Here is a 22,791-nt window from a genome sequence, read left to right as displayed (position 1 = left end):
GCACAAGCCAAGTCAGTACACACTAAAATTTCATGCAGACAATGACTAGTTTATGCTGCTCTATATACCATACACTGAAACGTAAATACAAAATTTATATTCCAATTGATTTATTTTATAATTATATGGCAAAAAATGAGAAAGGAAGCAATTTTTCAGTCACAGCGTGCTGTGACACTTCTGTATTTTTATGCCCATAGTTTTTTGCAAACAGGTTTAAGTGAGGTGAACCTTAGGGATACACAAGACAAATCAGACTCCTGAAAGGGGTACAGTAGTCTGGAAAGGTTAAGAGCCACTGGGGTACAAGACATATGTTTTAGCCAGATGGGTAGGGGACATCAGATCTTCCATCCCCACAATAGCTACTTGCAGTTACCTTGTCTGTCAAGGGTTTTGGCAGTAAATGACAGCCCTTCACAAGCAGAGTCCCAATTTCAGCCTGTGTCTCATTCTCCTCCAGCTCATTGTCAATATAAGTTACAACAATCTGACACACATTGCAGAACTCGCCAGCATTTACCGGTAACAGCTCCAGAGCACTTCTCTCTAGCAGACACACAGAACATTAGAATGTTAGATATCCACCTTTCTAGTGAGAGTTCTCAGCAGCTTAGTGTGCTCTAGTCCTAGATCTAGGAACCAGTGAAAGGCTCCTTTCCTCCAACCCCAGCAAGGGGCCTCAGATGAATACCGCACTAGTGCCATATATATCCAGAGACTGGACTCTTCACAAGTAAACAAGCATGCTTTGGACAGGATACTGGTCACCCAGTGTTTACCAATGTATGAAGGGCTACTCTTGGGGCAGCATTTCAGCATGATGCATACAACTTCGGGATTAGTCGCTTCCAACAACATGACGACGACAGCCTTGCCATAGGAGTCCACAAAGTCCTTACACTGCCCTAAGACACCATGAGGTAGCATGTAGCAGACCTTCTCCATTTCTTGGACTATTTGCTTCTGGAACACAAAAGCAGCAGGTGTCAGGAGAAGAGAGAATAAATCTATCCTCTATAGTACCTCTGTAGGGGGCAGATAGATCTCAATCTTCTGTGCAATTCTTCCGTCTGGTGCAGACAAAAGTTTTACTGTGTTGATTCACCCACTAAGCCTAAAAAGTGTCTAAGCCAAGGCCTCTCCTGCACCAAGCCTTGGGAGGAGCTTGCAAGGAGCATTTAGCCTTTCACAGAATTCCCCCTCCTCCTAAAAACCCCTAAGCGACGGAAATGAGAATACAGGACACAGCTAGGGCTATTGCCAGGGCTACATACCAGCTTTCTTACACCCCCATAGCAGCAGCAGGACATACTCTAAGCTGGGAGCTGCACCCATAATTAGCCTCTGCAAGTTCTGCATCACTGAACAAAAGGCCACATACCTCGGTCATGTTGTTGCTCAGCAGGCTCTCTGCTGCCTTTACTGCAATCTCACATATACCGCACAGGGGAGTTTTATTTTCTGGTCCCAGGTTTTCCTGCTTATTACAGCACAACAGAAAGTTCATGTAAAACAATAATCACATGGGGTAGGGGATACAGTCGTTTCTAGAGAACCCTATTGCTTTCATCCCTATTAAAGTCCATGTGGCGTTTTCCCCAGTGATCTGAAAGACACTGCTTTTGCACTGAAATCTCTCAAAAGATAAATTGGAGAACTGGTCTTGCATCAATGGGATGAAATTCAATACAGACAAGTGCAAAGTACTACATGTAGGAGGGAAAAATCAAATGTACAACTACAAAGTGGGAAACAACTGGGTAGGCGGTACAGCTGAAACAGATCGGGGATGACAGTTGATCACAAACTGAATATGATTCAACAATGTGATGCAGCTGTGAAAAAGGCTAATAGCATACTGGGGTGTGTTAACAGGAGTGTCATCTCTAAGACATGGGAGGTAATTGTCCTACTCTACTCAGCTCTAGTGAGGTCTCAGGGGGAGTACTGTGTCCAGTTTTGGGCCCCACAGTTCAGGAAAGATGTGGACAAATAGGCGAGAGTCCAGAGGACAGTAACAAAAATGATAAAAGCTTTAGAAAACCTGGTCAATGAGGAAAGGTTAAAAAAACTGGGAACTTTTAATCTAGAGAAGAGAAGGCTCAGGAGACGTGATAACAATCTTCAATTATGTTAAGGGCTGTTACAAAGAGAACTGTGATCAATTGTTCTCCATGTTGACTGAGGGTAGAACAAGAAGTAATGGCCTTAATCTTCAAGGGAGATTTAGGTTAGATATTAGGGAAAACTTTCTAGCTCTAAGGATAGTTAAGTACTGGAAGAGTCTTCCAAGGGAGGTTATGGAATCCCCGTCATTGGGATGTCAGGGATGGTTTAGGTTACTTGGCCATGCCTCATTGCAGGGGGCTGGGCCAGAGGACTTCTCAAGGTTCCTTCCAGCCCTATTTTTCTATTATTCTAAAATATAAGCTGATCTGACTGAGTTATGTGCATGTGAACACTGTACATTTCAAAAAAGGCGCTTTTGGGATTCTGACAACTGAAAACTCAGACTAAACTTCAACCGTACAAGAGATTAGCCCTCACTAAGGGCTAGTTCCTCTGATGAGGAGATAGAATTGTGTATCACAGATAACGTTTGAAGCAACTGAAAGCGATGTCCTGACTAGAGCTGGGGAAGGAGGGGTGGGGGAGGGGTTAAGTGAAAACATTTTGGCAAAACAAATCAAAGATCAAAATTTGTAAAATTTGAAAGTTTTGATCAGTGCTAATCCTGACCAGGCCCTAGTTCTGTACTGCATTTCATACCACCTCTACGAAGGGAAGCCGTTTCACAATCTAACCCCAGAATAGTGAGATCGGTACTTTATACCAGAGATTCAGGCTGTTCAGTACACAAGGAAGTCTGTATTTATTGCCTGACTTTGACCCTTCCTCCAGCTCAGTGGTTCTCAATTTTTTGTATTGGTGACCCCTTTCACACCGCAAACGTTTTTTATATTTAACACTACTACAAATGCTGGAGTTAAAGCAGGATTTGGGGGTGGAGGCTGACAGATTGCGAGCCCCCACATAATAACCTCACGACCTCCTGAGGGGTCAGGACCCCCCCAGCTTGAGAACCCCTGCTCCAGCTCATGTGGGTAATATGAAAGCCTTGCTCTTTCTTCAGCAAAACAACAGAGGGTGCTGAAAGACTCATTTTACCTCCACAGGCTTCTTCATATTGGACATATGCATCACTTTAGCTGGACCCAGAGACTGGAGGGGCACAGATTTCAGGGAAGGACAGAATCCAACTCTGCCACAAATATCCTTCGGGTGCTGGAGAGAGATACACAAATCAAGTAAGGACAAGCTCTATGCGGTTATATCCGCTCTATGAAGAATTCCCTAAAGAGGGAGGAGACAACCCAAACCAGTGTTATAAAGGTTTCAATACACCTGGCAACTGTAGTTTCTATACATTCTTGGAGGAATTGGGTGGTTGAAGGTAGGTTACCAGGCCAGCGGTCTGATCAGATTTCCTTTGTAATATACTGTCAAGATGACACTGGATCTGTAGATAGTCTGGATTTAAGGCTAGCTCTTAGGTACTATGTGCAGCTTTGTAAAATGTCTTGTTTTCAGTACCCCACACGAGTGCACCAGCAGAGCTGTGTAATCCCTGCTGCATCCTCCCAATTAATACCTTATTTCTCAAAGTATAAGACATCCTTGACATAGAGAAGCTTGTGCAACCTCAGATAAATAGACAAGTTACCCAGACTCCATAGACTGTGCATAGAGAGAAGCAATGCCTCCAAGATGTAACCAAATTTCTGACTACATGGCCAGACACTGTCTTTCCCTGGGTCACACACTGGGATAAGCATTTCAAGAATTAATTCTGCAACAGCCGCACCATGTCCCTGCAACATGATCTCACGCTGCACCATGACAGACACAGGATGCATAATGCTAATCTCACCCTGGTTTTACCCTAGTGTAACCCCATTAATTTCCATGGAGTTATTCCTCATTTAATCATTGTAAGTGAGAGCAGAACAAGCCCAAGGTCTCCCAGGAAATGACTAGTTATAAAACAGAAAGGTACTAGGAAAGCTGGAACCTGAAGGCCCCATTTTTAATTCCCAATTCAGATTCTCATGCTACCCATTTTAGTGCTCTGACCCATAAAAGTTACCCTAGCGGAGAGCTGGTCAGAGCTTTCAAACATGAAAATAAAACAAAAATGTCAACTCCAAACCAAACAAAAAATCATGTTTCATTTCAAATATTTTTCACTGAAAAGTCAAAGTAGAACTGTATTTGCAAAACATTTCAGTTTCAGGAAAACAGCACTTTTCATCCAAAAAAAAAAAAAGAGAGAGAGAGAGAGTTGGAAAATTTCAATCAGATATAGTTTAGGCCCTTCTTGACTTCAGAGTTAAAGCAAGGAACTGATAGGGTAATCTCCCTGCTGGCACCTTTATCATAGGAAGGCCTTCATACCTGCTTCCCAGCTCCCTCCTCACCATTAGGTTGAAATCTTAACTGACATCTGAGCTAGGAGCAGACGCTGGGAGCAGGAACCAAGATCTACTCATAGGAGATCTCTCCCTAACCCTCCAAACATCCCTTGTATCTGTCAAAGCTGACTGCAAGCCACACCACACCTACAACTAATTAGCAAGAGTTGAACTACACTTAGGAAGGAAAAATCAAATGCACAACTACAAAATGGGGAATAACTGGCTAGGTGGTCGTACTGCTGGAGAGGATCTAGGGTTTAATAGTGGGTCATAAATTGAGTATGAGTCAACAATGTGATGCAGTTGCGAAAAAAGGTAATATCATTCTGGGGTGTATTAACAGGAATGTTCTATGTAAGACACAGGAGGTAACTGTCCTCCTCTACTCAGCACTGCTGAGGCCTCATTTGGAGTACTGTGTCCTATCCTTGGTGGCACACTTTCAGAAAGATGTGGACAAGTTGGTGAGAGTCCAGAGGACAGCAATAAAACTGATAAAAGGTTTAGAAAACCTGACCCATGAGGAAAGGTTAAAAAACTGGGTATGTTTAGTGTTGAGAAAAGAAGATGGTGGGGGACCTGATAAGTCTTCAAATATGTTGAGAGGTGTTATAAACAGGATGGGGATCAATTGTTCTCCATGTCCGCTGAAGGTAGGACAAGAAATAATGGGCTTATTTTGCAGCAAGAGCAATTTAGGTTAGATATTAGGAAAAGTTTTCTAACTATAAGGGGTAGTTAAGCTCTGGAATAGGGGGGTTGTGGACTCCCCCTCATTGGAGGTTTTTAGAATAGGTTGGACAAACCCCTGTCAGGGATGGTCTAGGTTTATTTGGTCCTGCCTCAGCACAGGGGGCTGCACTTCATGACCTCTCCAGGTCCCTTCCAATCCTACATTTCTATGAATCTTTTAGATGAAAAGCAAAAGAAATGCACCACCGCCAGCAAGTTTAATAAATAACTTATTGTTCTGCTGGTGAAGAAGCAGGGTTGTTGAAAGAAAAGATGAAACAACAATTAGAATTCAGAAGAAACCAATCAAGCAGTCATAATATCTACAGAAATTCCACAAATAAAATGGGAACCTGCTAAGGAAGACACCCCCTCACCACCAGTCCACCTGGATCCCAGTCATCTTTATTAGAAACATAAAGCAATGGTTTCATTGGCATTGTCCATTCCAGATTAGTGCCCAACATGCTAACAGCCAATTTTCATGTGATTAAAACAGGGACATCCCTCAGTCAGACTAACTCAGGACAGAAGTTGAGCACTGCCAAGGGCAAACCCAAAATTTTCCGTGTGTTCTTTTCCTCACCTTAAAATATTACCCCCAAGTACTAGCTACAACCCACATTTAATTAGACCAAATATATAAATATTTGAATGTTCTTGTTACTATATAAAATAATGTTTCCACATCCCCAAATGGCACTGAAAGAACAAATCCCAAACAGGACCTCATAACATCCCTTCGAATTTGAAAAGGGTTATGTTCAAGTAAATTTAAAATCTGGATTATTCTTTAAAAAAAAAATAAGATTCTTTACTTTAAAGGCAGCATTGCTGTCTAGCAGTTAGAGCTGGAATGAAAGTCAAAGTGGGATTTTGTTCCCCACTGATTCAAAGTGACACTGGGCAAGTCAACCACCGTGCCTCAGTTTCCCCAAGTCTACAATGGGTATAATAATGCTTAGCCACCTTTCTGGAGCGCTTTGAGACCTTGGATGAAAAGTGCTGTGTAAGTGCAAAGTGCTACTTTGAACAATGATTTTCATCTTGCAGCAGACGGCAGGGCCTCACCATCACTGCCATGGACATGTTTCTCTTCTTTTCTCCATAGCTTTCAATCCAACCCACACCACCCACATACAAATTTCAGCTGTCTCAAAGCCTTCACAGCTGTGAAGTATTTTTGGGGATGTGCCACAGCAGCTCCATTTTTCATTTGTTCCATTGGGAGGGACTTACTCAGGTACATGTGTGAAACTCTGTTTGTCTAGAGAGCTGAAAGTGTGTAAAATATAGAAGAAGAAATCTGTAGATTTCTTACAGAGTGGGAAAATTTAAGAGCCACACCAGATGGAACTCTGACAGGGCCTTCTACACCCAGAGTGACAGAGCTACCTAGAATTGAGACCATGGCAAAACTAGACTTTTTTTTAAAAAAGCCTAAATAAAAAACTTTCAGCTGTTATTCTTTCCAAAATTCACTATCATTCCTGCATGGCCTAAAAGGATCCGTAGGACATTAACCATGTAGTTTTCACACTGCCTTAGGTTTCCTCAAGGTTCATTCTGAAGGCTTAAAGGTAATAAGGTAACTTTTTCCCGAACGAGCTCTGATGAAGGACCAGCACCAAGAATAGAAAAGATCGAAAGAAGATGTATTTAACATCATATTCAGCTTACCATGTGCTTCATAAACTGGATGGCAAACTCTGAATATTCAAAAACATAGCTCTTGCACTGTGGGAGAGACAAACATCCCAGTAAATACCAACAAATCATTTTTGCCACACATCACTGTTAATGCCACATTAGGAAGGTGATTACACCAGTGTCGGAAAATTCAAAGCAATGGTTCCCACAGATGTTAGCATGACCTCAATGCACTTTTTTTGAATTATTCTATGTGTTACCTTTCAAACCTTATCAGAAGTGTGCAGTGTGGAAGACACATGGTCACCGGGGGGGAGGAATCAGAAATGAAGTGCTGGACTTCTGCATATAATGTTGCATTTTTGGGCCTAGCTTTTTAAAGAATCCCTAGCGTTACCTCACCTTGCTCTGGAATTAATTGCCACTCCCCTCTAAAAGGTATCCAGCATTTTGGATGCTTTCCATGTACAGAAATTATGATATTTTAGGAGTGGGGAGAGAGAAGGAAGAGGAAATTAAGACCTCTAAGAGCCTATGGGAGTCAGGTGACCAAAACTGACAGTGTTGACCTCTTACCAAGGACCAAAGGAGTTGGGCACTAGCTCCCCCAGATGCCTTTGAAGAGCCCAGTCTTAACCATTTAGAACCCAAAGCCTTGTGTTTGATAAGTTGGCTCAGTAAATAAAATGGTATCATGTTACCTACACTCTCAACAGCATTATTATTTATTTGTATTTCAGTAGCACCTTGTGCAAGGCACTGTCCTCACCCACAAAGACACAGCCTCTACCCCAGAGAGCCCCAATCTATGAACATAAGCAAGTAGGCAGGACAGTGCAGAGGGATAACACACAGTTAGTGTATCCACAATTTCTTTAAAACCAATAATTTTTGTCTCTCCCCAGTTCGTCTTCAGCCTAGCTAATGTTAATTGGTAAACTTCTTGTCAGGATCTTGGCAGAAGTGGGCGGAGGAAGAATTTGAAGGAGGAGAGGACAGAGGCCTTACAGACGTTTCATCAGGAACACTGTTCAGCATTTTCATTAAGGACAAATCCAGCCACAAACATTCTGTCCACAGGGAAGAGCAGGAAGCGAATGGATGCAGACTGTGAAGAAAGATTCCACAGCAGAGCACTTACGGCCTCTACCAAGCAAACAACGGTTCAGTACCCTGAACCACCCTGGCCACCACTGGAGGCAGTTCAATTATCTTAGTTAAATCAAAATTCTGTTACCCCATCAGCCATGTTAGGTCCCAGGTTTTCACACAGCTGCTTGGCGGTAGCAACTAAGGACTCAGTGAAGAAAGGCCCGGTTCTCACTTTTTCCTGAATGTCAGCAACCAGCTGAACACAGTCTCCACACAAGTGTCCTCCCTCCTGATGAAAGATAAGGGGAGAGCCAAAAATTAAAATACATGGCCATACACTAGGTGGTGCTGCTATGTCCTCACTACTAACAGAGGAAGCAGTCACAGCAGTTCTGTCGTCAACACCCTTTCTAACGTAGCTAATCTTCACAGCACTACAAGGAGGCAGGTATTATCCCATTTGACAAGTGAAGAAAGTCAGGCAGAGAGGTTAAGTCATTTGTCCAGGGAACAGAGAGAGGCCCTGTCAGAGCATTAAGGCTGTGTCTACACTGCCACTTTCAGCGCTAAAACTTTAGTGGTTCAGGGGTGTGAAAAAAAACACCCCCGAGTGACAAATGAAAAGCGCCAGCATAGACAGCGCTTTATTGCTGGGAGCCGCGCTCCCGTCGCTAAAAAAACAGAGGTATGTGCAACACAAAAGAGCTAGTAAAAGGTACTGTGTAATTGTACACTGGGAGGGAATAAAAGTCAGAGACAGAAAGCAGGGTACAAGTTCTAGCAGTGGAGGAGAAAGAATAAAAACACATTAGCGTAAGCCAGGAATGGTCCCATATCTAATCAAACTGTCCCTTGTTACTTGCTAATCTGTACATGGTTACTGTTTAACATTGATACGTGCTGCCACGATAGAGACCAACTATTGTGCTAGGCCCTGCATAAACATATAGTAAATGACAATCCCCCCTCCAGGGAACATTACTCTCCCAAATATAAAGCTGTTTCACTTAATGATGTAATCCGCTCATACACACGACACTTTGAATTTTATTGCCAAGGTCTTAATACTGGTTGTTTGCCACTGCTGCTCACTTACCTCTACTAGACTCTTAGATCATTCTTGTCGTTTACATGTGATGAAAAATTCAGAAACAATTCAAATTATTGTATGACCAACAATGTTAATTTTCTCTATTATTGACACCACCTTAGTTGTTGATTTTATTTATTTTTAAATACCCACTAACATGCATTTTAAAGTGTGTTTACCATACTCTACCGCTGGTCACCACAAAGGGAAGGGAAGAGACCCCATTAATTCAAAGGGCTGCTGTTCATTCTAAATGGAAACTGGAACAGTATTTCAGCCAACGTCAGTCGGTGTGGCTCCATTGCCTTCAGTGAGACTATGCCAATGTACAGCAGCTCAGGAACTGGCCCAATATATTTCTGAAGTCCAATTGGCAACTTGAAACCTGAGTGGGCTTCCTGCTGTCCTGCATTCTAAAGCCATGTGTTTGTGCTCCCAAGTGTAATCAGTTTGGTATGTGTTATTGAGAAGCATTGTGACACTGAAACAGAACAGAACACAGCATGCTTCCTTTGTGTGCAGCTGATTAACTGAGGAAGGTAATCTGCCCATATTGCATCCTCACCAAGCTCTCTTGCTGGGATTTGTCCTGGGGGTAAAGGAGAAGAGGGACATTAGCAAGGAAGGGAGACATCATTTCAGGGAAGTCCATCACAGGTATCTCATTGGACTGCACTGGCTTCTGAATCTTCAGAGCATCCTCATGAGTCTCCATGAATTTGCACAAGGTGATGGCACGGCATACCACGTCAGGGTTGGACTAAAAAGAACAAAGGAAGGCCAAGTCATCGCTCTGTTGACATCCTCAGTCCTAATCAAAGTTACACCTTGGGGGAGGAGATAGATACAAATAAACAGCAGCACCCGTCCCAGCTACTTAGTGCCCTCAGAGCAGCGAAGTGAACAAAGCAACTGTTGCTAAGATACCCAGCAAGGAAATTGTTTACAGAATGGAAAGGTTTATTTTCCCCTGGCAATCCTCCTCCCCCAGCCCCACTTTTGTACACTGGAACCTGTTTCATTATTCCATTGTAGTGCTGGTGCAGTCCCATACAACCCTCTAGCTTTCTTCTGTATAAAAAGTGACAACTAGAAGAGATGCAGCCAGCCAAGCTAAGTGCTTTAAAGATGAACGGAAATGAAATTTTAAACACCATACAATGGGAGAAGGCTGGTGCAAGCATCAAATTGCTGTGCAGAAACAAACATTGGAGACAGAGGGAAAATTAAGTTAAAGACTTATCACTAGACCCTGAGTCAGGATATCTGGTCTCTGTGTTGCTCTTGCAGTGGGCTGGTAGAAAAATGGCAAGTATTTTCTATGGAAATTTTTGAACCAAAAAATTGATTTCAACTGAAACTTTACTAAACGTTCTAGTGGCTTTTTGTTTAACTAAACAAAATGAAAATCTTAATTATGTTTCATGTTGAATTTTTTTGTTTCTGGGGTTTTTGTTTTGGGTTTTTTGGGGCGGGGCAGGCTGGGAAATAAAAAAAGAAAATTTTCAAATTGAAATTAAACTAAACAAACATTTTTGTTTCACTGGAGAAAAAAAAATGAAGGATTTTGAAGGAATCAGAAATATCCATTTCCTACGAAAGGTCATTTTTCATCACAAAACTTTTTGACCAGCTCTAATGGTAAGTGACCTCACTAACACATAAAGGGAACCTGCAAGGAGGGAAAGGAGGCATTTGTGCCCCTTTTTGCTTCATTATAACGTATGAAGAGGCCTGGGAAGTTTGTTTTTTAATATTAGAAATACTGGTATGGTCTACCCTGGAAGTCTCCATGGTAGCTGGAGAACATAGTGATATCAGAAGTAACGAGGACATGAAACCTGACTAACTGAGAGGGGGAGTTTCTTCAGAGTGTTAAAAAACTTAAATGACTGAGAAGCCCTTTGAGAAGGAAGTTTGGAAAACTCAAAACCCCCCTACCCTCCAGCTAAGGTCCAAGAGAGTTCTACATCTACACAGGGCCGGCTCTAGGATTTTTGCCGTCCCAAGCTCTGAGTGCGCAACTGCCCAAGCAAAAAAATAAAAAATAAAATAAAATAAAATAAAATAAAAAAAGGTGGCTGGAATGCCGCCCCTGGAATTGTGCACCCCAAGCATGTGCTTGCTTTGCTGGTGCCTAGAGCTGGTCCTGCATCTACATTCCTGAGACCTCCAACATGTCTTCCTGCAAAAATCAGAGAAGGCTTTCACACTCCTCATATTTCTAGTGTTAAAAAAAAGCAGAAATTATTTTGTTTTAAGGCTCCATTCCTTAAATAATTTTGGTTTTAATGGTGTCATCAATTGCTGCAGGTCAAATAGCGCCCTGAATTCAAATCTTGGCAGGTAAATGAAGAATTTGTTTATCAGCTATCTAAAGATTTTGGTTTTTTATTACAGAAATTAATGTATTGGTCTGGAATCTGCTTATACGCTCTTTCAAAAGCCTATTACCGTATTATACATTATTATTGTCCGAAAAGGGACAAAAAATGCAGAAAGTCAACCTAGAATAGAATATCAGGGTTGGAAGGGACCTCAGGAGGTCATCTAGTCCAACCCCCTGCTCAAAGCAGGACCAATCCCTGATTAAATCATCCCAGCCAGGGCTTTGTCAAGCCTGACCTTAAAAACCTCTAAGGAAGGAGATTCCACCACTTCTCTAGGTAATCCATTCCAGTGCTTCACCACCCTCCTAGTGAAAAAGTTTTTCCTAATATCCAACCTAAACCTCCCCCACTGTAACTTGAGACCATTACTCCTTGTTCTGTCATCCGCTACCACCGAGAACAGCCTAGCTCCATCCTCTCTGGAACCCCCTTTCATCCCCCCTCATTCTTCTCGTCTGCAGACTAAATAATCCCAGTTCCCTCAGCCTCTCCTCATAAATCATGTGCTCCAGCCCCCTAATCATTGTTGTTGCCCTCTGCTGGATGCTTTCCAATTTTTCCACATCCTTCTTGTAGTGTGGGGCCCAAAACTGGATACAGTACTCCAGATGAGGCCTCACCAATGCCGAATAGAGGGGAATGATCATGTCCCTCGATCTGCTGGAAATGTTCCTAGTTATACTGCTCAAAATGCCATTGACCTTTTTGGCAACAAGGGCACACTGCTGACTCATATCCAGCTTCTCGTCCACTGTAACCCCTAGGTCCTTTTCTGCAGAACTGCTGCCGAGCCATTCGGTCCCTAGTCTGTAGCGGTGCATGGGATTCTTCCTTCCTAAGTGCAGGACTCTGCACTTGTCCTTGTTGAACCTCATCAGATTTCTTTTGGCCCAATCCTCCAATTTGTCTAGGGCCCTCTGTATCCTATCCTTACCCTCCAGCGTATCTACCTCTCCTCCCAGTTTAGTGTCATCTGCAAACTTGCTGAGGGTGCAATCCACACCATCCTCCAGATCATTTATGAAGATATTGAACAAAACCGGCCCGAGGACCGACCCTTGGGGCACTCCACTTGATACCGGCTACCAGCTAGACATGGAGCCATTGATCACTACCTGTTGAGCCCGACAATCTAGCCAACTATCTATCCACCTTATAGTCCATTCATCCAGCCCATACTTCTTTAACTTGTTGTAACTTAACTAGTAGTTTTACATCATAAATCTGTATCATTGTTTTTCCCCCAAACAATTACCAATACTTGTTTGCTCAGCTCTACGATCATTATCATGCCAGTGTCCACCATCTTCTTGCATTTGACTGACCAGTCCTGGAAAGGAAGGTGCTGGCATGACTTATCCAAGAAAGCACGGATCCTTTCCTAGGAGACAAGAGAAGAGGGGAGTGTTATGGGTTGTGTTCACATACACCATGACAAAAAGATGTGTAAGTTCTTCACATTCTTAAGAGAGACTATGGAAAATCTGGGCAAATTCTTAAGCTCCACAGTGGGGGAAGACAGACTTTCAGCAGAACTGGAGTATGGATGAATGAAATATGTTTATTTCTCCAGTCCCAAATTTAAAAACAGCCAATCCCAGATCTTCTGGGGGATGAAAGAATGCCAGTGCTGGCACCTACTACATTGTGGTAAGAGAAAGATTTCTTGCAAGACCTGTCACTGTGAGAAAGAATTCCTATAGGTTTAAAGGCTTCATAAGAAGTAAGCTCTCTAGCTTATAAAATACAATCCAGGAGATCCACTATCTGTTCTCTCTGTTTCATAGACACCCAAATTCCAAATAGAGATAAGAAAGGAGGCTAAAAAAACCTGACTACGTGGATGGACTGCTGACCAGATGGAATGGCACTTGCATCAAAGGGAAAGGGGGGAGAGAGATGCATAGCTGCTCCAGAATCCCCTTGCCATATCACACACCAGATCTTTGCAGCTTCTTCAGAGACTGCATGGTAACCCACTTTCCTACCCAAGAGGGTAAGGGAGGAAAGCACAAAAACATTCAAATGACAGTGTTTTACAGCGGGTCAGTGGCATATCAGAAGTAAGTAGGAGCTCTGAATCTCCCCATGGGAGAGGCAGGGAAAGAGACCCCCTTTGCTAGAGATGCTGAAGCCCAACCCCTCCCCGTATCCATGATTCTCACTTACACCAATTCCCTTTTTAGGCACCTTTGCACTGCAGTGTAACCATTTACACTGCCAGAGACAGCACAGTGTAAAAGGGCCTTAACGTACATGACACTCTCGACCAACGTCTGCATGGAAATTCCTGACTAGCAGGTAGGTAATAATAGTGTTAATCTACTTCCAACCCCCAAGTCAGTCTCAGGTTTTGTGAGCATCCTGATCTTACACCAGACAGAAGATCTTACAGTTGCTTTCCTTTTCCTCCCTTTGTGAAACTCAGGTAACAGAAAGAACAGGAGTACCTGTGGCACCTTAGAGACTAACAAATTTATTTGAGCATAAGCTTTCGTGGGCTACAGCTCACTTCATCGGATGCATGCAGTGGAAAATACAGTAGGACGATTTTATATACACAGAGAACATGAAACGATGGATATTACCATACACACTATAACGAGAGTGGTCAGTTAAGGTGAGTTATTACCAGCAGGAGAGGAAAAAAAAACCTTTTCTAGTGATAATCAAGATGGGCCATTTCCAGCAGTTGACGAGAACATGTGAGGAACAGTAGGGGGTGGAAATAAACAAGGGGAAATAGTTTTCCTTTGTGTAATGACACATCCATTCCCAGTCTTTAGTCAAGCCATATTTAATGGTGTCCAGTTTGCAAATTAATTCCAATTCAGCAGTCTTTCATAACAAAAGCCACTCATGATATTCTCCCCCTTCCTTGCCCCTCCCTGGGTCACCACTATAGTTGTAAAGGCATCTGGTGCCCAAAGCCCAAAAGGTTGCTGGGTTCTTCAAGCTACTTACATCTGTGCGATTGTCCTGCAAGATCTTCCCAACCATCGATACCACCATTTTACACATAGAGCAAGGGATGCTTTTCTGGGGGATAGAAAAGAGAAAAAAGTTACTTGAGAGGGACCTAAATGTTGGTATATAAATGAAAAATTTCCTTTCCCTTTCTTGTCTCTGTATCATATAGTGAAAGAGGAAACTAGCTTCATATAAGCCCAAGTTTCAACCTCTGTTCCCCCAAACTTCTAAAAAACCTCATTCCCCTGAAATCTCACATGCCCATCTCATCCCAGGATAGAATTATTCTGGGAAGGTTTGTTTTGTGGGTATGTGGGGGGGACGGGACGGGGGGACGGACAGAAAAGGAGTTTTAAAGCTACTGTGCTTCCAAAAATTCCTGTTATCATTTATTCCAAGAAAGTTTTTAACACTTTTTTGTCCTCCAATCTCCAAACTCATGTTTACTTTGCCTGTTAGTGGGGTCTTTGGAGTAGGGGTCCAGTGGGGGAAGAAATGACAAGAACTGGTTTTTGAACAGAGATGAATGTTATATAACATGAAAATTTATAAATATAAAACCCTTTACAGTACACTCACCTGCTGCTGGCAGAGGTGGGCATGGGGAGAGGAGAAAGGGTAAATAAGAAGGGGCAGGAGATTGGGTGGGGTAATGAGATGGAAGCACAGAGTAGGGAGATTGGGGACTGGAGATAGAGGGGTGGCATGTGGAGCCATGTTTCTCGATCTCAGAATGGGGTATGGGCGGGGAACAGGAGCTTCATGGAGATGGGACAGAAGACTGAAAGGGGGGAAATATAAGGGGGTATAAGGTACCTGGTGATGGGGCTAGGAGAGGGAGCATGAAACAAAGGCAGAAAACAAGTGGCATGGAGTGGTCCTAGGTGACTGCAGGAGACAGAATGATGGAGTCTTATCCCGTTAAACACTTTGAATTCCTAGACATTTTAGCAAAAAGAAAAGGAGTGCTTGTGGCACCTTAGAGACTAACAAATTTATTTGAGCATAAGCTTTCGTGAGCTACAGCTCACTTCATCGGTTGCAAGCAGTGGAAAACACAGAGAAAATATACACAGAGAACATGAAACAATGGGTGTTACCATACACACTGTAACAAGAGTGATCAGGTAAGGTGAGCTATTACCAGCAGGAGAGCGGGGGGGGGGGGGGGGGGGGGGGGGCGGGCAGGGAAACCTTTTGTAGTGATAATCAAGGTGGGCCATTTCCAGCAGTTGACAAGAACATGTGAGGAACAGTGGGGGGTGGGGGGGAGAATAAACATGGGGAAATAGTTTTACTTTGTGTAATGTCTTGCTTGCATCTGATGAAGTGAGCTGTAGCTCATGAAAGCTTATGCTCAAATAAATTTGTTAGTCTCTAAGGTGCCACAAGTCTTCCTTTTCTTTTTGAAGATACAGCTACTCTGAAACTAGACATTTTAGATGTAGAAAACTTAAGTTTTATAGAATGGATCTCATCTCATCTGCCATCCCAATGCTCCCAGCTTCCTACCACTCCCAGACCCCACCCAGGTGTCACACCAGCACCACCTCTCTCCACATAACTTCCCGGGACCAGCTAACACCTGCAAGGGGGAGCCTCTCTGATGGGCCTTGTGAAATCTGTCAGAACAGGGATCCTGCCGGCAGACTTTATACACCAACCTTACTTGCACTTCTGGCACTAATACAAAAAACCCCAACACACAGAGAAACTCTGAATCAAAAAGGCTCATTATTTAAAAAGAGCAAAGGACGAAGGCGCACCTCAAAAGAAGCATGCTAACCCTCCAAAATGGTATCAGACTTCTTTTACTAAAGTCCTACACCTTCACAAAATACAGCCCAATATGTTAACAAGTCTAGCAATGACCAGGTAAGGGCTCCAGCCAGTGCTAACTGCGTCTATGGGAGAATTTGGGGGGGGGGGGGGTAGTGCATTTCCCATTTAGGAAGGAAGTGAAAAAGAAATTGTCTCTTGGCCTGACTGATTGGTGTGCAACGTGACATAGGGCATGGAAAGAGGAAGGAGGGAATTAAACACAAGGTCGGGATGAGTCATGAGGTGATAGAAAAGCAGATTTTCCCCACACCAGGCTGAGGGAAGAGAACGCCTGGTGTGGGAGGGTCATCACTCTTTGCAAACCAGTTTTTATAGTTCAAAGTGACCTTTACACTTGTTGCCTATTTCCCCATGCTTAGCCAGCTGGTGTTCCCCTTCCTCTTTAACCGGCTTTCATACACAGGGCCCAATTCCCACTTACACCAACGCCTCTCGACACTACTCTAGCAGCAGAAAGAGACTTTAAAGGAGTCAGGAGACTGACAGACAGGGGCTCCCCACTGACAGAACTGGTCTAACGACACTTTGCCAGCCCTGTTCCCAGCCCCCAGTGTAGGGGAACTTTGGGGGCATGTCAGTGCAGGCCGGGGGAATGACTGGAGTGTACTGCTTTTCCGATAATCTTTGGGAGGCAGAGAAAAGGGGCCATGGGAAGCAGAGAGTAACTTAGAGCAGCCCCAAGGCTAACTCTAGCTTACACCAGAGACTGAGCAGTGCTCTGAACATCCCCACAATATGGAGGACATACAAGTAGCTTAAAAGACACCTTAACCATCCACCCTGTTCCTGTCCCAAGTGCAAGGATGGAGCAACGGAGAATCAGACCCTCACTCATTATGTGCACAGAAGCCAATAAGTTTTATTGGCCATAGCAAGTTGCAGTTTTTCCAGTACACACAGTGATAATTGTGTAGTTAGAGAGATCTAGGCTAGTCCAACAATTATCTTCAGTTTCTACAGAAAAGTTCTATACAGGGGAACTCTTGGGAAAATGCATAGGCATCTATACATACTCACAAGCTTTTTATTTTTATTAGAAGGCCTGCAAATTCTCCAGCATAAGTTTTACAGTGGCCTAATGTGACCTCTGGAATTATGCATTGTTTCTGATAGGTGTGAGAGTTACATGTTCATTCCTGTAAACTTCAAAGAAATAGGGCTGTCTGTTAGATTGGTGGCAGCCTGTCATAGAAAGGGTATGAACCATGCAAGGCAAAGGGACTGAAAGAGAGAGAAGTCAGCCAGTCACTCTCTCCCTTTAGTTCATTCACCTCGTGCAGTCCTATTGGTATCAAAGAAAGACATGATACAAAATTTTTGGAGGACACAAACAGTTACAGAAAAGTGCAATTCAGATTTCAGCTCATTCCTGTAAGTAAGGCCTGAACTTTCCAGAGAGCTGCACGTGAGAATATAAGGGCTATGGCAGAAGATAACAAGCCTATTCAGACTACACACTCACCACGGGAAGCTTGTTCCAAACAGTCTGCTGGCAGTGCTCCACAGCCCCACACCTCAAAGCCGTCTGCAAATCCTGACACCAGTTCTCAGGACCCTCTGTGCACTCTTTCTGCCAGGAGACGGGGCTCGCCACAGCTGCCAATGAGAGAGAGTGTCCATTTTCAAACTGCATAATTAAGAGGATATTCAACCTTTGAAGAGGAGTTACCACACACTGTTCCATGTGGAGGCCTTGCCCATATGTCTCCATTCTAAGACATCTGTATTACATTTTACCCTGAGGTGTTAGACGGCAGTATAGGCCAATTCAGCATGTATTACATAGGCTGCCCCACATAACTCTGTAGGTCCTATTAACCCCCCACCCCAAACACTGATTTGTTTCCTTCTCCAATTACTATGTTAAATTATACCTCCAGCATACAAGAAACCCCTGGTTCTAATATGCTAAAAACCATGTAAGAGTCTACCCAAAAGAATTTGGAAGCATCAAAGAGATAAATTAGATGAACTTTAGGAAGAGGATTCCAGAAACTTAAGTTCCAACATTCCTCCATTAGATCTCAGTCTCCCAGAATTCCCTGCCACTGCCTTCCTTCACGCAAAGTATGCCTTGAAAAGGAAGAATATTAAAGTGTTTTCACTATTATTGAAGGGCTAACATTCCTGGCTGGTATGCATTTCAGCACTGAACTAGCTAACTAGAGTACTAGTACTAGAGTAACTTCAGGGAAGTTTCCCTGATATTTTCCTGTGCGATGTAGAATATTCTCATAAGGGGAGAATTAAATCAATGCAGGCTAGTTCATTTCAGGACAAAGTGCACATTGCACGTGGATAGCATCTGACCAGCAGCGTGTGAAACTCAGCCATTGTATAAGATACAAATTTGAGCACTTGCCTTCAGAAACTGCTCTTTAACCTCTTTAGGGTTTAGCCAAAGCCCATTAGCAATCAAACCCTACCAGACAAGACTTCCACTCCCTCAGGGTGACCTGAAATCAAGTTTTGCTGTGGGAAGCAGTTCAGGACTCTGGATAAGCATGTTAGCAGGAAGTTTCACATACGCGATCAGCAATGAAACTGTGACAAAATTTCATTTAAATAGGCATCTTTAAGCTTCAGGGCGATCCCCTCTCAGAGCTCTTGGTTCAGACTTTCTGCAGACTCGGGAAGACATAACCAGAACAAAGGCCTCACTTACTGCAGTAAGAGGTTTCCCCTGTACGCAGAATCTTAACCTCTGAGTCCTACCTGCTAAGGAAAACCCGCACTTTGATGTGTCAAACTTACTTCTTACCTTCCCTTCTAGTTAAAAAAACCCACCTCCTCTCACTCACAATTAGCACCTTAATGTGTTATTCACAAAAGGCTAGTGAGGAATGTTTATTAACAATTGGCCCCTTTAGGGTGTCTCTCATTAAGTCTGCTGAGGAATTACCAAACCAGTTTTAACACAAATACCAAAAGTGTGTACCAAATGCTGTGGTGGGATCTCTAGGTCCTACGCACTCTGCTGCAGCACACTGGCAAATCTATTAAAGTTTCATTTTAAAAAGGAGTTTTTTAATTAATTAAATGAATAATGAGATCCAGGCCACGGTCCCTGAGTTATTCATTTGATTGCATCCAGCATACTTTATGCTCTCCAGACATTTTTGTAATGGCAATCTATAACTGCATTGCAGACGTTGTTGGGGAGAGACAGAAGATTTTCACAGCTAGGTAGAGGACAGAACAGTTGGAGATTTTTGCAGCCAAGATGCAGTGGGAAGCAGTTCAGGACAGTGGAATAAGTCTGTGAGCTGGAAGTTTTGGATAAGTGATCAGCAGTGAAACCGTGAATAATTTTTCATTTAAATAGTCATCTTGAAGCTTCAGGGTGATCACCTTCTCGGAGCTCTTGGTTCAGACTTTCTGCAAACACAGGAAGACATCACGGCATCCAGTTTTGCAAATTTTTACCTTAATCTCACTGCGCCTCAGGTCCCAATCTGTAAATTGAGAATAACAACTCCTAGCTCGCAGGAGTGTTGTGAAGATAAATCCATTAATGTTTGTGAAGTATTCCTGGACAACGGTAATCAAACACCACAGAAAAGCCCATGAAGAAATTAATAATTACAAATTCAGTGTATAATGTGGATGGTGTCTAGTAAGTAACACATGGGGCCATTCATTGAATGAGGACAAAAGAAAATATTTAAACTACCTCATTCTCTGAGGACTGTCCATCCGGTGCACTGAATTAGGCAGGGCTCCTATAGATAAAAACACTATATGATCATGAAGACTCTCTTATAATGCATATACGCAAGGGGGCAGAACTAAGGTTGTGTAGGCAACCACAAATCTGGCAATTCCTAACTTGAGTGATTGCCTTTCCAACCTTAAAAATGTTCTTGTAATATACTTTATTTGTATGGAACATGTGCATAGAACAATGGAAGTGCTCGGTAGATGAGCTGTACTTAGGCGGTAGCATAGGCTTTGATCTAGGCTTTGCCACAGGCAAAGAACAGGAACTGGAAAATCAGAAGTGACAGGCAATTGGAGAATTTAAGCACATTTGCTACTATGCTTCCCAGACTCTCCCATACTCCAAGGAGAGGAGGTGATGGAGGACAGAAGACACCTCCCATCCTGTCTCTTGGCTCTTCAGTGGTGGTATAATAAATAATTGTCAAATAAACTACTCAACTAGCTTGTTCCTCCTCTTAGTCACATCTTGTTTTCCTTGGCCCTCTCAACATTCATGACACGTTTTAATATTACAACTCAACCTATGCTGTTGGCGAAGAACAGGAAGTCCAGAATATACAAAGTGAGGTTTGCTAAAGTCAGAGTGGGACTGGCACATAGCAAATTTCATGTTAAACACAACAATGACAACAAGTCAAGAAGAAAATTCCACTTGACCCAAATATATGCTAGAGTTCAATTACCAGGGTTTGGTCCACACCGCACCTTCCTTGCGGAAAGCGAAGAGGGTCAGAGCTATTGACACATTACTGAGCCCTGACCAGAGCAGTAATTCATACAGGTGAGTTCTAGATGAGCTAGGTATTATTATTATTATAACTACTACTCCTGCTTTTATTAGATATAATGGGAGGAACAGAATTGTGAGTTTATTCCAAAATGGAGGGTATGATAAGCTATAAATCTTCCAGGCTAGAGTGAATGACAGTCTAGTTATTGTTTTATTCCTTTATTTTAGGAGTGCAGGACAATGACTTAAATCCTTAGGTACCAGATTTTGTAGGTATCTAATGGAGAGTCTTCTTGATCTACTGTGAGAGTAGCTGTAGCACGAGTCCCTGTTCCCCAGATCAGTCCAGGTAATGGTAGACATACAAGATACCCCATTGCACATCACTGAATAATCTGTTCAGAGGGCATCGCTGTCTAAAGCAAGATTAAGTGGACTGTGGAGAACCAAGTTAAAAATCCTGGCCCCACGGAAGTCAAGGGCAAAACTCCCAGTGACTTCAACTGGCCTAGACTGTCACACCAAATGTGCTGCTGGTTACTTCTGGTTTCAGTCTCATACTTATACCAACTCCACCCTCTCTAGTTTGTCTGCCCAAGTACCAGTGATGTTTGCTGGTTAGCTTCCTATCTTAGAGACTGGATGCTGAATCTACTTTAAAAGCCAAAGTAAGTGTTAACTTCTGCCTAGAAATAGCCCGATTCATTTAGGCCCAGTGAGAAAGTTAAATGCGAGTTGGGACAAAGACAAAAAATTAGGTACAGAAGGAAGATTTAGAGAGTGAAACTGAGAGGAAACAAACTGATATCACAAGCCAACACAACCAGGTCCAGGGTTCAGAGAACTATGGGAAGCAAGTCGTGTTTAATGTCGATAATGGGCATCAGTCACTGGTTCACCCCATTGGAATTGCTGCCAGTTTAGCACCATCCCTAGGGATTCCTCTGTGTCCTACCCACATTCACATAAACAAGACAGAAATTGAAAACATGGCATGAAGTCCCGGCCCCATTGAAGACAATGGGAATTTTGTCATTGACTTCGTAGTGGCCAAGAATTGATTTCATTGGGGCCAGAATTTCACCCCTTGTACTGTATTTGCTCTGACAGGGTGCTCAGTGCTGTACAGAATGGGAAGGAGACAAAGACCCTGCCCTCAGAGTTTACAATCCAGTGAGCACGTAAAAGGTTCTGTGTGAAGAAAACATACTTCCCTCATCTAGCTTTAATTAAATCCACCCAATGTGCATTACTATCCCAGGCAGTGGAAAGTCAGGAGGCAAGTGGGGAGGGGGGGGCGGGCAATCCCACAATTTTAATGTCTGCAGCAATTTTTGCTTCTTTCCACAGAATCTATTCTAATTTATTAAAATCTCTGATCTCCAGAGATCACCTTCCCAGTTTAAGCTATTACTGTGCTAACACAGCCTACAATAAAACCATATTGATCTGCACAGCAGCAGGAAAAGCATCAGTTCTACTCCCTACACTCAGCAGGTCCTTTGCCTCAATAAGGTGTCACCTCACAGGCCTAGTTAGGATCCTTGCAACGTGCTACTGCATGGAACTTTAACGGCCTCCCGGCTCTTTTCCATACCCTTGTGTTTTGCTCAGCGGGAGGCATTTTTTTGGTGACTCATTCTCCATAGTAAATCATTTCCTTTCACAATGGCAATGCTGGCAAAGAGATTACAGGCCTGCGCCTGTTTATGTCATTTGCCCCACCTCAGTTTTCCAATCTCCTGTGTAGCAACTGGAGTGAAGGCTGGGCACACAGCCAGCCCCTGCATCTGAACCCAAAGACTCAGTGAAATTGGTACTGCTTCCCAGGTCTTCAGGAATGGACATAGCGGGGCCTCACTCTTTACAGCCTGATGACGCTTCCTCTAACTGCTGCTTGTGCTGATCTGATGTAGGGACTGCATATGCCATTTTGGAGAGAGAGGGTCATGGAAGTAACCCTCATAAGGCCAAATTCATCCCTGGTTTCACTCTGCTGACTCCGATGCGCTTCCACGAAGGATAAATTTGGCCTGCAACATTTAACCTGCCTCCTTAGTTATTCCACTGGCACCAGCAACACGAGCACCTGAA

At 43.2% G+C, this 22,791-nt stretch overlaps 1 protein-coding gene across 4 annotated transcripts in view; it reads right to left on the bottom strand.

Annotated features, from left to right (window-relative positions):
- The window catches only part of LOC102941244 (prosaposin), a 48,278-nt gene that overhangs the window by 5,558 nt on the left and 19,929 nt on the right, over positions 1-22,791 (bottom strand). For 2 of the 4 annotated variants that reach the window (XM_043551005.1, XM_027834884.3), the window contains exons 2-11: positions 17,707-17,840; positions 14,397-14,471; positions 12,688-12,813; positions 9,608-9,802; positions 8,098-8,241; positions 6,891-6,947; positions 3,172-3,288; positions 1,385-1,483; positions 783-966; positions 380-549 (exon numbers count right to left, since the gene is read on the bottom strand). In XM_043551005.1, coding sequence (XP_043406940.1) covers positions 380-549; positions 783-966; positions 1,385-1,483; positions 3,172-3,288; positions 6,891-6,947; positions 8,098-8,241; positions 9,608-9,802; positions 12,688-12,813; positions 14,397-14,471; positions 17,707-17,840 — 1,301 coding nt within the window. The remainder of the gene's footprint in view (positions 1-379; positions 550-782; positions 967-1,384; positions 1,484-3,171; positions 3,289-6,890; positions 6,948-8,097; positions 8,242-9,607; positions 9,803-12,687; positions 12,814-14,396; positions 14,472-17,706; positions 17,841-22,791) is intronic. The other 2 variants (XM_043551006.1, XM_037905154.2) reach the window with 1 other exon arrangement.

The sequence above is a fragment of the Chelonia mydas genome, chromosome 7, assembly GCF_015237465.2.
Source record: "Chelonia mydas isolate rCheMyd1 chromosome 7, rCheMyd1.pri.v2, whole genome shotgun sequence".
In the NCBI taxonomy this organism is placed as follows: Eukaryota; Metazoa; Chordata; order Testudines; family Cheloniidae; genus Chelonia; species Chelonia mydas.
The sequence above is the reverse complement of the archived record's forward strand: the minus strand, read 5'-3'. Positions and strand labels throughout refer to the sequence as shown.